The sequence below is a fragment of the Mizuhopecten yessoensis genome, unplaced genomic scaffold, assembly GCF_002113885.1.
Source record: "Mizuhopecten yessoensis strain PY_sf001 unplaced genomic scaffold, ASM211388v2 scaffold5209, whole genome shotgun sequence".
NCBI classification, from domain to species: domain Eukaryota; kingdom Metazoa; phylum Mollusca; class Bivalvia; order Pectinida; family Pectinidae; genus Mizuhopecten; species Mizuhopecten yessoensis.
This window is the reverse complement of record NW_018405934.1, coordinates 48,447-65,376: the sequence shown is the minus strand read 5'-3', so window position 1 is coordinate 65,376 and position 16,930 is coordinate 48,447. Positions and strand designations below refer to the sequence as shown.

The 16,930-nt window shown below is 36.7% G+C and overlaps 2 protein-coding genes across 3 annotated transcripts in view; one reads left to right on the top strand and one right to left on the bottom strand.

Annotated features, from left to right (window-relative positions):
- Positions 1 to 5,878: 5,878 nt before the first annotated feature.
- On the bottom strand, positions 5,879 to 14,891 carry LOC110450410 (H/ACA ribonucleoprotein complex subunit 1-like). Of its 2 annotated transcripts, none has more exons than XM_021497897.1 (7): positions 14,802 to 14,891; positions 13,390 to 13,523; positions 12,227 to 12,274; positions 11,788 to 11,936; positions 9,802 to 9,861; positions 9,030 to 9,117; positions 5,879 to 6,454 (listed from the first exon to the last, which is right to left on the bottom strand). In XM_021497897.1, the coding sequence occupies exons 2-7, from the start codon at positions 13,517 to 13,519 to the stop codon at positions 6,282 to 6,284; spliced, it is 648 nt and encodes a 215-aa protein (XP_021353572.1). In that variant the 5' UTR covers positions 13,520 to 13,523; positions 14,802 to 14,891; the 3' UTR covers positions 5,879 to 6,281. The 2 variants fall into 2 exon arrangements, with proteins under 2 accessions (XP_021353572.1, XP_021353573.1); XM_021497898.1 differs by having other exon boundaries at positions 5,879 to 6,427.
- Positions 14,892 to 15,037: 146 nt separating this feature from the next.
- LOC110450409 (probable ATP-dependent RNA helicase DDX46) overlaps positions 15,038 to 16,930 on the top strand; it is a 31,865-nt gene continuing 29,972 nt past the window's right edge. Inside the window, exon 1 of the mRNA XM_021497896.1 lies at positions 15,038 to 15,134. Coding sequence (XP_021353571.1) covers positions 15,118 to 15,134 — 17 coding nt within the window. The 5' untranslated portion in view covers positions 15,038 to 15,117. The remainder of the gene's footprint in view (positions 15,135 to 16,930) is intronic.

The following is a 16,930-nucleotide window of genomic DNA, read 5'->3' as shown; positions in this document are numbered from 1 at the left end:
GGCTGTGTCGGCCATATTGGATTTCTGATCGACCCGAAAAATAACAACACTTTGTCAGGACCATGAGTCGATCATTCCTACCAGGTTTCAGTTCAATCGACCCAGCAGAACTTGACTTTAAGTTTGAAATAGTTTTTCAAAAAGGCGGCCTAGGCCATATCAGATTTCTGATCGACCCGAAAAATAACAACACTTTGTCAGGACCATGAGTCGATCATTCCTACCAGGTTTCAGTTCAATCTGCCCAGCAGAACTGACTTTAAGTTTGAAATAGTTTTTCAAAATGGCGGCCGTGGCGACCATATTGGATTTCTGATCGACTCGAAAAATAACACTTGATCAGGGAGATGTCAGTAACCTTCCCATGAAATATTAATGAAAACCCTTTGCCAGTATTTCAGCTTAAGTTGAAAATGTAAAATGTTAACAGACGAAGCAGATAGCAATAGGTCACTTGAGCTAAAGCTCAGGTGACCTGACCTACTGGGCCAATTTCAAAGAAACTTTACAGATATGGTAACTGCCCCCTGATGTTATGCATCTAAGTAGTACCTTTTTCATTCCAACCCTTTTAAAAGGAGTTATGGCCCTTTGTTAAACAAGAGGTCCATGGGCCTTAACGGTCACCTGATATATTTATACAGAGAGTTGATTTTGTTTTTAACATGTACAGAAATATTATTCAAAGTGACAAAAAACAATAAAACCACCTTATTCAAACTGTCAACTCAAGGTTATAATTCCAATCAAGTTATTAACATGTAATATTCAAAGTATCATTTGCCATTATAAACCATAATAAATTTTGCCGCCTCCCCCCTCCTTCCCCAGGGTGTAAACGCGAGACCCCAGGGTCATAAACCTTAAGACCCTTCCATCTATGAAGAGTGTTGGATTCTACCATATCTGGGTCTTTGAGAAGAAGTTTTTGAAATATCAGTCAATTCAACCCTTTTTGGCCCCACCCATCAGCCCTGGGGGGTCAGTCAGGGCTGATATGTGCATATACCATCAAACTGCTATCCAATACTGATAATGCTAACCCAAATTGAATAACTTCCAATGGAAATTAAACAAATGTTGGTCCAAAATGTGATTTCCCTATATAAACTATAGGAAAGTTTACCCCTCCCCAGGGGTAAACATGAGACCCGAGGGTCATGAAATTCACAATTTATGGTAAAGCACCTTAAGACCCTTCCATCTATGAAGAGTATTTGATTCTACCATATCTGGGTCTTGAGAAGAAGGTTTTTGAAATTTTAGTCATTTTGACCCTTTTTGGCCCCGCCCCTCAAGCCCCTGGGGGCTTGGGACTAAACCAGCAACTATTTTTGTTGACCTTTGTCCATGGAAGGTTCCTACAAAATTTCATTGAAATTTGTTCAGTGGTTTTGGAGAAGAGGTCGAAAATGTAAATTGTTTACGGACGCACGACGACGGACAAAAGGCGATCGCAATAGGTCACTTGAGACTTTGTCTCAGGTGGGGCTAACAAGTTATATTGTGTCTGTTTTCGACTTCTTCTCCAAAACCACTGAACCAATTTCTGAGATTTCTGAAAAATCTTTTTCTCGACATCTCTTCCTTAACTACTAGGACAATTTCAGCAAAACTGGTTCATCTGGGCTAACAAGATTTGGTTTGCATGTATGTTTTGGCATTGGGAAGGAGTACATGAAATATGTCAGTGACCCATATATTTAAGTAAGTGTACAGCTTGGTCAATAAAGAAATCTTTACTGGTGGGAGACTATGGATTGCTTTGCCTTAGTTAGCCTTTAGCTTATAGTTCTAGTTTGGTCTTAAGTAGCATGTGTTATATCAATATGGTTGGAATACAGCATCAATGACAGACATGCATGAGCTATATACTGTAGGCTGTATGTTCCAGTTATATTGATACAACTTCAAACTCCTGTGTCTGGCCCAAGGACCATGTTGAAATCATGACATGAAGAGACAAACACGATTGTCCTATCAGAGTTGGCCCTACTCCTTGGGTGGTTCATGGAGTTACGATATGGAAACAATTGAGATTCCTAAAGTACCTCATAAAATTGCTGGGCATAGAGACAAATACAGAAATGCCAGAGATTAAGTCCCTGGTTTGAAACATGGAAACAGTGGAAATCTCAATCCTTTAAGAATGTAAATGATAGCTAGGCATGAAGAAACAACTCACTCGTGCTATCAGGATTGGCTCCTGGGTCTGGCTACACCCCTGGAGACTGCAGGGTCATAACCCGGGCCCTTTAACAATATTCACATATATTTCAACAAAATGTTCTTTCTTAGCATACCTGGTCCCGAGATCATGAAACGATCTGAAGTCTAAAATTGTCGTCAGTTTACACTTAAACCAGTCACAAATAACTATGAAAAGTGATGTCATACTTGATTGGCTAAGCAATCTTATTGCACGATCCCTGGGCCTGGTGTTTGGGAAGTTGAATCGGTTTGTTTGTTTTTGAACCAATTGAAGCATCATTGAACCAGGGAATCAAGTATTTCATAAAAGAAGGGTGTTCCCCCCACCAAAGTTCTACAGCATCAATGACAGATGTATCGCTCACCTGGATACCTAAGCAATCATGGCAAACTATTCTCCAAATGAGATCAAGGGAATATGCCAGACCCCAAGTCAGAGCCCAAATTGAAATATTTTCAATACACAAATTAGTATTAAAGAGAGTAATTTGCCATGACTGAATAAAATATTCAGGTGAATGATATATGTTGTCACCCAACTAGAATGTTACAATGCAGACACTATAGCACCTAACCAAGACTACCAGCTTTATTTGAGTTGCGGGAGTAGGTCTAGGAACTTAGTTCTTTGGTCCTAACTTTGAAATGGTTCAGATCCCCACCCCATAACCATATAAGCATAAAGAGGTAAACACTCAATTCCTGATGTTAAAATTGACCCTGGTGTCTGGCCCCTCCCCTAGGGAGTTAATTTCTGGATCATAACTTTGAAAAGTTTGAGATCCTCAACCCATAGCCATATACATATACCATTGCTGGGCAAAATGATCCAGGCGAGTGCTACAAACCTCTTGTTTAAATTATACAAAATACAGGTTACATTAACCTACTCTTGGTATGTGATCCAGACATCCAAATAAAATTGTATTAACCCTATGTGAAATAGCACAGGAGATATACCCCACACAAACCTCAATGATTCGAGTCAGCTGTTCAGATAAAGATCACATTTACCTACTATGAAGAAATTGATTTGTTGACAAGTTTATGTACCGCTATTTGTTATTTGTTATTTTAATATAGAACTTAATAATGATGCGACAATCTACCTTGACTGTCCCGACATGTCTGGTAAGTAATACAAGAGGCCCAGAGGGCCTATATCGCTCACCTGGATACCTAAGCAATCATGGCAAACTATTCTCCAAATGAGATCAAGGGAATATGCCAGACCCCAAGGCCAATCCTTGTAGCATAGCTATATTAGATTGTTCATGCCCAGCAATTTTATGTATGGTTATGGGGTGGGGATCTCAACTGTTTCCAAGCTCAGAAACTAGGTCCCTAGAGTTGTGTCCAGACCCCATGATCGATTCTATTATCTTGACTGCATTTGTTTCTTTTTGCCAAGCATTTGTATATATAGTTTTGGGGTTGGGATCTCAACCCTTTCAAAGTTATGACCCAGGGGCCAAGTCTGCAAGGGTGGGGCAGACCCTGGGATCAATTCTAATATCATGACTGAATTCGTCTCTTTATGCCCAACAATTATATATATAGTTTTGGGGTGGGGATATTAACCATTTCAAAGTTATGACCCAGGGGTTAAGTCTCCAAGGGTGGGGTAGTCCCCAAGGCCAACCTGGAAGCATATGTACAATCATCTCTTTATACTCAGCAATTGTATATATATTCGGTGATAGGGTGGGGCTCTCAACTGTTTCCTAGCTGTGACAAAGAAACTAGGTCCCTAGGGGTTCGGTCAGACCCTAGGGTCTATTCTGATATCGTGATTGCATTCGTCTCTTTATGCCCAGCATTTGTATATATAGTTTTGGGGTGGGGATCTCAACCATTTTAAAGTTATGGCCCAGGGACTATGTCTCCAAGGGTGGGGCCAGACTCTAGGGACATCCTGGAAGCAAATGTGAATTCTTCTCTTTATACTCAGCAGTTGTATATATGGTTTTATGGTGGGGATCTCAACCATTTCCAAGTAATACATTTTATTGGCCCCACCCCTTAGCCCGGGGGGTCAGCCCCACCATTTGCACAATTTTGAATCCCGGCCTCCCATGAATACCTCCGACCAAATATGATCAATATCCATGGCATAGTTCTGCAGAAGAATCATTTATAGCAACATAACCAAATTGCCCCCCTTTTGGCCCCGCCCCTCAGCCCCCTGGGGGGTCAGCCCAACCGTTTGTACTATTTTGAATCTCCACCACCTAGAGATGCTTCCAGTCAAATATGGTTGATATCCACTTCTTCGTTCCAGAGAAGAAGTCGCTTAAAGCAGTATAGCCAAATCCCCTTTTTGGCCCTGCCCCTCAGCCCTCTGGGGGGTCAGCCACACCATTTGTACAATTTTTAATCTTAATCACAACCACCTAGAGATGCTTCCAGTCGAATAAGGTTGATATCCATCACTTAGTTCCAGAGAAGAAGTCACTTAAAGCAGTATAGCCAAATCCCCTTTTTGGCCCTGCCCCTCAGCCCTCTGGGGGATCAGCCACACCATTTGTACAATTTTAAATCCCTGCCTCCCAGGAATGCTTTTGATCAAATATGATTGATATCCAGTGCACAGTTCTACAGAAGACGGCGTTTGTAGCAATATAGCCAAATTGCCCCCTTTTGGCCTCGCCCCTAAGCCCCCTGAAGAGTCAGCCCCAACATTTGTACAATTTTTAATCACCACCACCTAGGGATGCTTCCAGTCAAACGTGGTTGATATCCACTTCTTCGTTCCAGAGAAGAAGTCGCTTAAAGCAGTATAGCCAAATACCCTTTTGGGCCCTGCCCCTCAGCCCTCTGGGGGATCAGCCACACCATTTGTACAATTTTAAATCCCTGCCTCCCAGGAATGCTTTTGATCAAATATGATTGATATCCAGTGCACAGTTCTACAGAAGACGGCGTTTGTAGCAATATAGCCAAATTGCCCCCTTTTGGCCCCGCCCCTTAGCCCCCTGGGGAGTCAGCCCCACCATTTGTACAATCTTGAATCCACACCACCTAGGGATGCTTCCAGTCAAATTTAGTATAATTCCAATCAGTGGTTAAGAAGAAGAAGTCTTTTAAAGAAATTGTTGACGTACGTACGGACGGACAGACGGATGGACGACGGACGCCACAGTATGGCATAAGCTCACCTTGGTCCATCGTACCAGGTGAGCTAATAATCAAAGACATAGAATAGATGTGTAAAAATATCCTAACAGTTCAATAGTCGTGGCCTGGGCAGCATTGTGATTTGAACTTGAACTCCTTACTGCAACCTTGACCATTGTGTATCTCCTGAAGTAATGACTCTAGTCCTGGATCCAAGTTTCCTGTCATAATACACATAATTATAGGGTTTCATCCAAAATTCATTATTCGGTGGTTTTGAAGCGATAATCCAGACAGAGATCGCAATTCACTGAATGTTACTGTGAACTTGAGTATTGGGATTCAAAAACTGTTTGAGGTACACATCACTGTTTTGTCATAAAAGCATGTAAGTTTCATCAAATAGATTTCTGTAGTTCAAAAACTGATGGATTGGACAAGGCAATTGCTACATACCCCTGTGTTTATTGGACAGGTATACAATGATTGACAGAACAACACCCCTGTGTTTATTGGACAGGTATACAATGATTGACAAAACAACAAAGGGTTTAGTTTTATGTTTAATAAAATTGGATGTACATGTATAGTTTTACAATGTCCCCCATATAACAGCATTTAATTCAATCTACATACCGAATCAACCACAATCTGATTTTGACAGTTAAATGAAAAAACAATCGTCACTTAAAAAGAGGTAAAAGCATTGAGATTGAATACAATAGTAAAAGCAATGTTTCAATATTAAACTTTTAAATGTGTAGGTGTCGTTATCATTTTTACAAAATCAAATCATTGACAAAAATATTACTAAAATGTATTAAATTTCCCTGGTACTGAACTCACTCATACACAGTTTATTAGCTTGCAGTACACATTCGTAGAGAACACTTTGTGGTCCAGACAATTTGTATTCCCAAAAGTACACACACTGAATGAATGAAATGTAATGTCTAGTATCTGCCCCTACCCCCACCCCCACGTCCACCGCGAAATCCTCCACCACCTCGAAATCCTCCCCCTCCCCCACGTCCACCTCCTCGAAAGCCACCTCCACCACCGCCTCCTCTTCCACCTCTAAAACCTCCTCCTCTTCCACCTCCTCCCCTTCCTCCTCCTCGTCCACCTGAAACAGAGAGTAAACAAATTATAAAGGTATACTGGGTTGATGCTGAATTACACACACTTCTGTGAATTACTCCTATTTTGTTCCGGTATGAATTAGTACAAATCAATTGTTGGATAATACACACCCCTATGATCTTGAATATAAGTGTAGCTATGATTATTAGTGTCCAAATATAATGAGTGTTTCAAGATGCAAAACTTGCACAGTGCCCCCTAGTGGCTCAAGTTATTGACGTTCCTTTCCCTTCCCCAAAATTTGCAGCCATTTTTCCTTCACTTATCTGAATACCTGTCACCTAGGAATACTACCAACTAAATTTGTTTGAAATCTAACAAACAATTATAGAGAAGAAATTGATAAAAGGAATGTTTACAGAAAACAGACAGCAATGGATTGCACTACCTCGCATGGACCTTCAGGCCAAGTGAGTTAAAAGATTTTAAAGACTGCGTACCTTGTGATACTCTAATGCAAAAGTAACTATATCTCAATATAGTAGATGCATTTAGAAATAATCTCAAGAGCAATGACAAACATTTGTATAGTTACAGTGACCTTGATCTTAGCACCCTGGATCACAATTGGTTAGTGGATTTGTTTTAGTTGGCCAATATATCAAACTTGATCAAATTCTATTCAGAATTGATGACTAAGCCTTTCTTTTAACAGTAATGCCTTATGCTGACCTTGACCATCACACCCTGAAACACAAACTGTTCTGAGGTAACTTTCACACTCTGAAACAAACTTGGTTGAGGCGTTCTCATATTTGACCACTACCGTAAAAACCCATGTAATTTGCGCACCTGTGTAATTTGCGCAGGTACTTTTTGAGGCTGAAAATCGGGAAAAAGCTTCTACTCGAATATTTTGCGCACCCAAAAAATCTGGAAAAAAAAACGATGTTCATGCTCCGAAAATCGATCTCTGAATATTTTTTTTTAAAATATATTTCTATGATTTTTTTTCCTTGATTTAAAATGATATTTAAAACCAAGAAGAAACTACGTAAAATGTGTATTTCGTTGCTTGTTTTCTTTGAATTATCTGATCACACATGACACACACGTGTGCGCATATCGGCATACATCAATTCATTTTAGCAATATTTTACATTAACATTTACTTGCTTACAAAACATATCAATTAATAAGTAATTCGATGTTTAATAACCGCTGGTGCATATCTCCTGGAGAAAGACATAATTAGATACCTTTTATTGATCATAATTACGATCAGTGAGAAGGGCTCATCATGGCAGCTTAGGTTACGTCACTTCAAACCAGGTCATGTCACAGATCAGTTTGGCCACGGAATTAGATTATCTAAGTCTGTGGTTTGGCGATATTTTTTACAAATTACAATGCAGTAATTAGCTAACACTATCTCTGTGATTACCCGTTAACAATAGCTCTACTAATTGAAATGATTTGCAGTCGCGATCGACGGACTGTGTTGTTGTTTTTTCACTCACCAACACGTGGCGTAAATTACGAAGCCCTACTGCATTGTCATAACAGACTGATTTGACTGATAAGGAATTATAAAAAATATGTTTATACTAGAAGCGTGGACAATCAAAACATCCTCTTCAAATCTACTCCAAGGAAAAAAATAGTTAACGCAGACTATTTTTACGATGCTTCATTTAATAAATATTGAAATAATTCACGAGGTTATTATCAATCACGTGTTTACGTAATGTTAGACGCGAGATCAACATGAACGTGAGCCGTAAAAAAACCATGCTATACGTTTACGCATAGGCGATTTGAAAAAAACTTACAGAACTTACATGGAACGGAACTTAAATTGAACAACTACATTTTCGTAATAGTATGGGGAAACGTACCGAGATGTCGAAACGTAATGTCGTAAGTTGATCGGCGATTCTCTGGCATAGGAATTTGGCTAAACTTTTTTTGTTAACGGTTACCTATTTAATAATACTTTTCACATAAACTCACATAACAACACATTATGTATCTTTTATTAATGTTTGACATAAATAAATTTGTTGACCGTCATTTGTCTTAGAGTTCCGTGTATAATAAATAAGGGAAATAATCTAAGATGGCGATCTCCCAGAATCGTCGATCTTTTCCTGAAAAAAAACTTGAAATTTTCTATACCTGTGTATTTTACGCACCCCCCACTTTGGGTATTAAATTTCTAAAAAAAAAAGTGCGCAAATTACATGGGTTTTTACGGTATATCATAATCTGTTCATAAATGAAGTTGCTAGAACAGTGACAATTTTCATAAATAATTATTGTGAAGTGACTTGACGCCCTGACACACAAACTTGTTTACAGTAGTCTTGTACTTGACCAACAGATTAAGTTCTATTGAAATCTGTTCCGAAAAGATACTCGAGAGGTGGTAAAAGGTGAACACATATGTACAAATGGAAGGCTATACCCCCTACATGACCTGGTCGTGAGGGGGTAATTATATTTATATCCTACACATTAATATCATTATCAGAGTACCCGGCATTTTATAACTAATCTAGTTAAGGCGAAGGGAGACAACTTCTACAGGCCTAGTAAAATAGAAATATATAGTATACCTCTTCCGCCCCTTCCTCCTCTGCCAGCTCCTTTAGGTTGAGGTAAAAACCTTTGAAGAGGTAATAATTTCGCTGGATCTATGAAGAACTGAGGATAGAAAGGAATTAAAATAGTTTGAAGTAACGTGTAGCATTTACCATATTACATGGTACATCAATAAATTTTACTTCAAGAGATAATACCCTAAAATATTGAAAATAAGCCATGGCTAATTTTTGTTTTTGATATAGAACTTCAGGCTTATTTTTCGAAGCCAACTAGACTGTAAGAATGATGTATGGCTTATTTTGAGACTTTCTTACTTTTTAAACAGTCGATACCATAGTTGCATTATAGTTAAAATATATTCAGAACTATTCGTCATTACATCGTAAAAATTCAACTTTTTTTGGTGCTGATTTGTAAAGAGCAAATTCCATATCTATAGGTATTTGCAAGTCTTCCATTGATTGCAAATTTACTGCAAGAAGTCCAAGGTATAATTTCAAGACCAGCATATGTTCGAAACTGGCTTGTTTTCAAGATATATTTCCCTTCAACAAATCCAAGGTTTATATTCAAACCCGGCATATTTTCAAATTAGGCTCATTATTGAGTTTTTCTGTTCTGTTTTCTTGAAACATTAGAATCATGTCGTAATGACATAGCTTTAGATGATATTTTGTTTCATCAATATTACGGTAAACTGATCAAAATCTATCTTCACAACCTTGAGTAAACTCATAAAGATGTATAACCTTTCAGCCTACAGCCATATAAACTGACACTTACCTTTGTATCTTTTGTAAATGATTTTGACTTCATATCATCAGAGAGTTTCACCGACACATACTTTGATTGTAAAGGATAACATTTTTGAAAAACAATTCAAATATGATTTTGATATTCATTATAAATTTAAAAAGAAATACATGACATATTTATATTTCATGTCCATTAATATATGAACATGCAAGAAAATATCAATTTTGTACAAAACAAGCAAATTTGTGGAATGTTTATCCCCCGCTTTATATCTACAGCTTTATTTTCACCTGTTTCAGTTAAAAATTCACTACCCCATTATTATTCTCTTTATTTCCTCCAAATCGAAGATTCACAAACAGAACAATACATTTATGCATTCATTGAAGATTGACAAAGTTACGTACATGTTTTATGACAATACACAAACAGAAATTCAAAAGATAAATTGTATTGTAAAGTAAGGGTTACTCCGGAGTTAACTCCCCTTTGCGTCATTACGCTCTTTAACTTACTTAAAAGCTACTTAAGAGAGATGACCATCATACGAAATACAGAAAAAGGAAAAATGTTACAATTGACACATATAGATTAGGTTAAGACATCATTTGTAGTAAAGTTTGCACATTCTGAATATACAGGTTACAGTTTTTATGCGAAAGTCATCTAACTCCGATGAATTCAACTCATGCTCTACATTTCCTCCAATGAGGATATGAAACATATCATAATCAGACATGGAATGTAAGTACACACTAAACATTATGTCTTTTATATTTATAATATCACACCATAAATTATCTCTTAACTCTCCTGTATAATCACATTGTAGAACTATATGGGTGGCTATATCACTGTACATAAAGCCACATTTATGACATAATTCTTTACCCTCACACCCTCTGATAGTTACAATTAATTTCATGACATATTGTATAGCTTCTCTTTTGGCTGGGAATTTAAATGCCAGTCTCCATAATACATGTGGAACTAAATGATCATGGATAAGAGAAAATCTAGTAAACTCGCCATCATTGGCCATTCTTTCTCGACACGCTAATTCCTCTACTGAGTATATGGCATTTTTTACTTTACCACGCCACATACATTTAGACGGAAAAGCACAGTTAGTTATAAAATCATTAAACACTTCAAACAATTTATACTTTTGCAGTATTCTTAGTATATCAACTGCAAACCCTTGTCTATTTGAACTTAACTTAGATTCTATATCAACGAGAAAATATTTTGCAAAGAATACACGAGACGACACATTCGTCTTATCTAATCTACATAACCTACCTAGGAACAACAATTTCTTAGTGTCTATATATGATTCTTGACTGGTCCATCCAAGTAGACTTGTACACATATCTGTATGGGTTTTAGTCTCAAAACCTTGTATTGCTTTCAAGATGAAATGTTGTGCTCTTTCAAGCATATAATCTGTAATGAACAGCGATATACAAAATCAAAAATGTAATCTATGCTCCCTCTTATACTTTCCCTCTGGCTCTGGCCTGCAGGCCTCACTGGACAGGTCATGCACCTACAGCACATATTTTCCCCTATTTTAAAAAAGGGTAATAACTTTCTGTTCCTGTATAAATCCCTGGTATATGGAATACATCATTTCTCAAATATTTCTCAAACTTGTTTTTCAGAAATGTGTACTCAGATCTAGCCAAATATGTTAGAGTGTGGTCGTAGGTTGGCTTAGCTTTGGCATTCACTGAACAATGGATGGTCAGTTGGTGTAATGGATAGTGCACCAGCTTTTACCAAAATGATCATGGTATGATTCCCGGATCATACATGAGAAGTTAGGGTCACTTGCCCGTCTAAATGTTTTCCTCCATTTTCCTCCAACATGAAGACAACATGCATGCTTCTGTCTGAGGAGCTATGAAGTGTTGATAAAACTTGACCTAATGTCAAAGTTAACCAATCACTTACCTGTAATTTATAGAACCATTAAATTACTGAACTGAGTGAACCATTGTTAAAGGATACATAGTCCTTGATGGATCCAAATATCTCATCCACCTTTCCTATCTGTTGCTTGTTCTCCAGGTACAGAGGAGCATTGAAATAGGGGATCTTCTGGTTTGTACATTTACACACTAAATCATCCTCACATGGGTGCACAAAGTGACACAGCTCTGTAATAAATCCATAGTAAAAACAATTCAGGATTGATCTTGCAGGCAGTATATGAATTATCCTCAAAGAAAATAAATTGAAATAAATTAATTGAAGTGAGAACAAATATTCTTAACTGACCAAAAGGACAAAATGTGAAGTAAATCTGCACTATTGTTTCTGAGGTCACACACCCTAGCTCAAGGACAGAAAAGGTCTATATAGCTAGCTGCTAGCTAGTTTACAAATTAGTTACAAAAATCAGAGAAACAGAGTGATATGACTCTAAGAGTGATGGTCTGGATCTTACCCATAACTTCAGCTGGAGGTCCATAGTCCTGGTATCCCCCCCGTCCTCCTAATAAAAAGTAATTAATACATGTATTAACTGTTAAAAATAACAACAAATAATTTCTCTCTTTAAAGCACTTAGCCAAATTAAATGCAAATAACATATGTGTTCAGAGGAAAAAACGGTCCTGAGGGCCTGTATAGCTCACCTGGATATTTAACCAATCATGACAAAATATTTTCATATATTTCCATTTGCTTTGCATTGCCACTATATAACCTTACCAAACAAAATATAAAGATATCAGATCATGATTCTCACATAAATTGCATTGGTGTAGTGATATGAAGAACATGTTCGTGATGTTGTGACTAAATGACGTTGTTTTGACCGACGTCACTATATTAAGTGTATTATTGATGTTATGAAAAATAACAATACACATTCCTCGTGGTAACCCATTTGTGCTACCGGATTAAAAAACCCAACTGTTCAATGTAACTTGCAACAATATACGTTATTATGTTGTTTAAAAGCCTTGAATATCCTCACAGAGGAATATATTGATTAAATTGTTGAAATTAAATTGATGATTTTGTGTTTATTTCCATGAACTATATTTTCTTGCCAGGAACGGTCGTGTGTTCTCATGACGTCACAAGAACAAGTCCCATTGACAGACAGCAGGAAATTTGACATATTAATTTGACATATTAATTTGACATATTAATCATAACGCGCTAACGTGCGTTATTCAATTTGTCTGCAATCATGTGAGAATTATAGGACAATAACTTTCCAAAGAAGGCAGTTTAATGCTTAATAATAGATTACAAATGTTTCTCATTTTGGGGTCAACTTCTCAGACAGGACTTTCAATAGACCCTTGTCTATACTGTACGTATTTTACTTCCCCAAATAATAAGCTCTGTTCTATAGCAAGTGTATTCAAAATCCACTGAGCCATTCAGGACCAGATTAATTTTTGAATTAAGGCCTTTGTGTATGATGCTAGTCAAAAGCAGATTGCGTTCTTTGCAATGAACATCAATTCAGTTAAATATGAAATGCAAAAAAGAAGTTTATAAATATCTTCTTGATACACAGCCTTTTACAGCAGCCTTGTTAAACAAAATACATGTATAATAAGTGTAATTTTTTTCCAGGCTTAAATATCTTACCTCTTCCACCTCTGGCACCACCTCCTCTAAATCCTCCGCCTCTACCACCCCCTCCTCCAAATCCACCTCCACCTCCTCTAAATCCACCACCGCCGCCACCTCCTCTGCCACGGAAACCTGGTGGTCCCATTTTACTGAAACGTCAATGTGCATATGACACCAATGGATTTCTGATGAATATAAGACAAAGTATTAGCACTAGTCTAAGCCTTCATCGGGATGTTAAAACTTGTCTGTTAACAGGTCCAGTACACTCTGCCAATTGAGCTATATAGCTGTAAAGACCTATAATAGCTCTATTGACCTATCTGAAAAAGGTCTTTTGAGCTCTTTTCAAGTGATTTTCTTCTTTTAAGGAAAACGAAACAAATTTGCTTTTAAAAGTAGATTGTATCATTAGGTTGATAACAAAAGACATAAATATAAGTATTCTTTTTAAAAAATAATGATGCAAAAAAATCGGAAATTTACATTTATGAAAAATGAAAATAAACATCTAACTGTATGCTTTTTTTGTAGTCACCATTACCAAAAACCTTATTGTTTTATGCGACTTTGCTTTAATTTAATGAAAATTGAAATCTGAGAAAATATAGCTCAATACAGCTATAATTTATAGGTGTATATCAGGTCCAGTACACTCTGCCGATTGAGCTATATAGCTGTAAAGACCTATAATAGCTCTATTGACCTATCTGAAATAGGTCTTTTGAGCTATTTTCAAGTGATTTTCCTTTTTAAGGAAAACGAAACAAAGTCGCATTTAAAAGAAGATTGTATCATTAGGTGATAACAAAAAACATTAAATATAAGTATTCTTTTTAAAAAATAATGATGCAAAAAAATCGGAAATTTACATTTATGAAAAATGCAAATAAACATCTAACTGTATGCTTTTTGTAGTCACCATTACCAAAAACCTTATTGTTTTATGCGACTTTGCTTTAATTTAATGAAATTTGAAATCTGAGAAAATATAGCTCAATACAGCTATAATCTATAGGTGTATAGCTATATAGGTCTTTATAGCTATATATATAGTGTACTGGACCTGTAGGACCTGGTTAATAGTAACACTGTTTGTGTTTCAAACGTTTACAGAAGAGTTTTTTTCTAGACGGCAGAATATCGGGGCCACTGGCACAGTTGATTAGTGAATTGATTAATTAGTTATGACTGAATATGTGCAATTGAGTATTCCACCGTAACGCCAACATGGAAATTGCGTGCCCCTTATTGGCGGGGACTGGGTGCATACAGATTAAAAATATAAGGCAACGCCAGACATTCCACTGATTCTCAAACACACTAGAGTACGAAATATAAAGTATCAAACGGAGTTTGTAGAGCTATCAACACGACAATCCGTGATAACGTAAGTAAATAACATCAAAATTAGTAAATCTACTTACAGACTACGTTGTTGTAAAATACACGTGCTTCCGGTACTGGTAAACACGCATGCGTGATGTATGTGTCGTGAAAATAATATTATGGTGAGCTCAGTGTATGCATTTTTAGACAATGTTATGATACAGATAAATAAGAGCCTCGATTTTGCTCATTGATTTAAACTAATAATAAATATTTTTGTTTCAAAATGAAATCAAGCGCCCTGCTTTACGGTTATCCCAAACATCTACATCACTTGAGCGTTTGGATAGCACAAGTTAACCGCCATAACGTTGGAGCGTTAAGTTGATAGAAATAACGTTTTCGTCCGACACAATGCCGAAGGATAGCAGGTATAAAATAGATCAAAATTTTGCACATTTGTTGACCTTAATACGATTGATTGGTAACATGTGCCGTCAGTAACGTTTCGAGTGTTCTCCCGTTAGACTTGGAAGGGATTACAGGCAGCATTGAGTCCATTTGTCCCGTGTACTTGTTCTCACTGTTACTGTTAGTTTCACTGGCACTCGATCCCGAACCCCATCCGATACAATCTCTTACATAAGTATACACTTTCATTAAAATTACGTAAGATACCGTAATATGTTTTACGGCCCGGCCGTTAGTGAGGGCGGAGCCAGGTTGTACTGTAAATGTTTCGGAATATCGGTACTGTAAACTTTCAAGCATTGAGTGATGTGTTGAATGACTAAATCAGACCTACATGTATAGCTAAACAGTGTATATTACAGTTAAGTTTCCTTTCTTGATTTCTTTTTGGCTGACAAGATGTTTGATATCTTGAAGTTTTCCGCCCAGGCGTATGATGACATGACATTAATGTGAGAATGCGAAAGGTTCATTAGACTCTATATAAGTATTTAAATTTGCACCTCTTGAATCCATTGCAAAAATCAAGTGCAGCATATTCTACAAAGACATTGAAATAAAACATATTAGGATGGATATTGTTAATCATGTATAATAGCATAGGTATCTGATATCCATGAAAAGATATACATATATATATATATGTATATATCTTCACGAATAAGCCCTTTGGATTACTTCAAACTTAACTTCAATGATTTATAAATATTGCATCCAGAGAGAATTTATGCAAAGTATTTTACAATTTTTGTGCTTTTTATGTGTAAAAATTAATTTGTTCAATGCTATAAAAACTGGATTTATATGAAGTTTCTATTAAAATAAGAAGCATATGCGAAATCACAATTTTTGTCATTTTTCAATACCCATCATTGCAGCCAAGAGAGTCAATAGATCTATATATCATATATATATTGTGGATGAATACATTTGTTTCAGTAACTAACTGACTATATGCTTTATATGTCTCTGCTTTATGTATAGTTTTAGCAATAGAGAAAATGTATTGTTTCCTCAATTAGAATTTGAATCATAAAATTGTATAGTTTGTTTTTTTAAATCGTGCAGATTTGTAAAACAGCAGATTTTCTTTTATTAATAAAAAATAGCTGTGAGATAGTAATCAAAAATGAAAATGTTACAGTATGGATTCAATTTTTTTCTTCAGTCTATTTTTTTCATGCAAAATATCAATAAAAAAAATCTTATGAAAATACTTGTATGTTTTTTATCCTATCGTTTTGCGTCACTGTGATAAACTCCCTTTTTGTTGACAACCAGCACGTTGTTTTGTTGATATTCCGTTTTCTAAATATATATATATACCACTGCAATCTCTACCCAGAGTTGTCGTCGGGAGTGCAAGGACCGTAACTCTGCGTGATAGTCTCGTTCAACCAGACTCTTGTTGTCTGCGCAAGCGTCTGATTGAACGAGACCACACTGCCGATACCATAATATTTCGACCATTCAGAACTAGAGCAATGTAGCCGGTAACGTTATGTCAAGAGAATTTACATCTTTAACCAAATCAAATATTTAAGTATCCTATAGTTAGATATAAGTTTTAAATCTTACAAAAATGTAACGTTTGTTCGAGATTCGGCAAACGAGAACTTGTTTCGAGATCAAGATGGCGGAGACTACAGCGCGTGCGACTGGCGGCCATGTTACGACAAGTTTTTCAGTTCCATAGTTATTGTGAATAATCTTTATTTTTTTTACATACGTGTTACCTATAGGGAGAGCTTCGCTC

Bases quoted from the DNA above. Each gene is read 5' to 3' on its own strand.
- LOC110450410 (XM_021497897.1), bottom strand. From the start codon at position 13,519: ATGGGACCACCAGGTTTCCGTGGCAGAGGAGGTGGCGGCGGTGGTGGA. The intron at 9,862-11,787 runs GTATCCTTTAAC...TTACAATCAAAG, and splicing joins TTGGATCCATCAAGGACTAT to TATGTGTCGGTGAAACTCTC. The intron at 6,455-9,029 runs GTATACTATATA...TCTCTGTTTCAG, and splicing joins AGGAGGAAGGGGCGGAAGAG to GTGGACGAGGAGGAGGAAGG.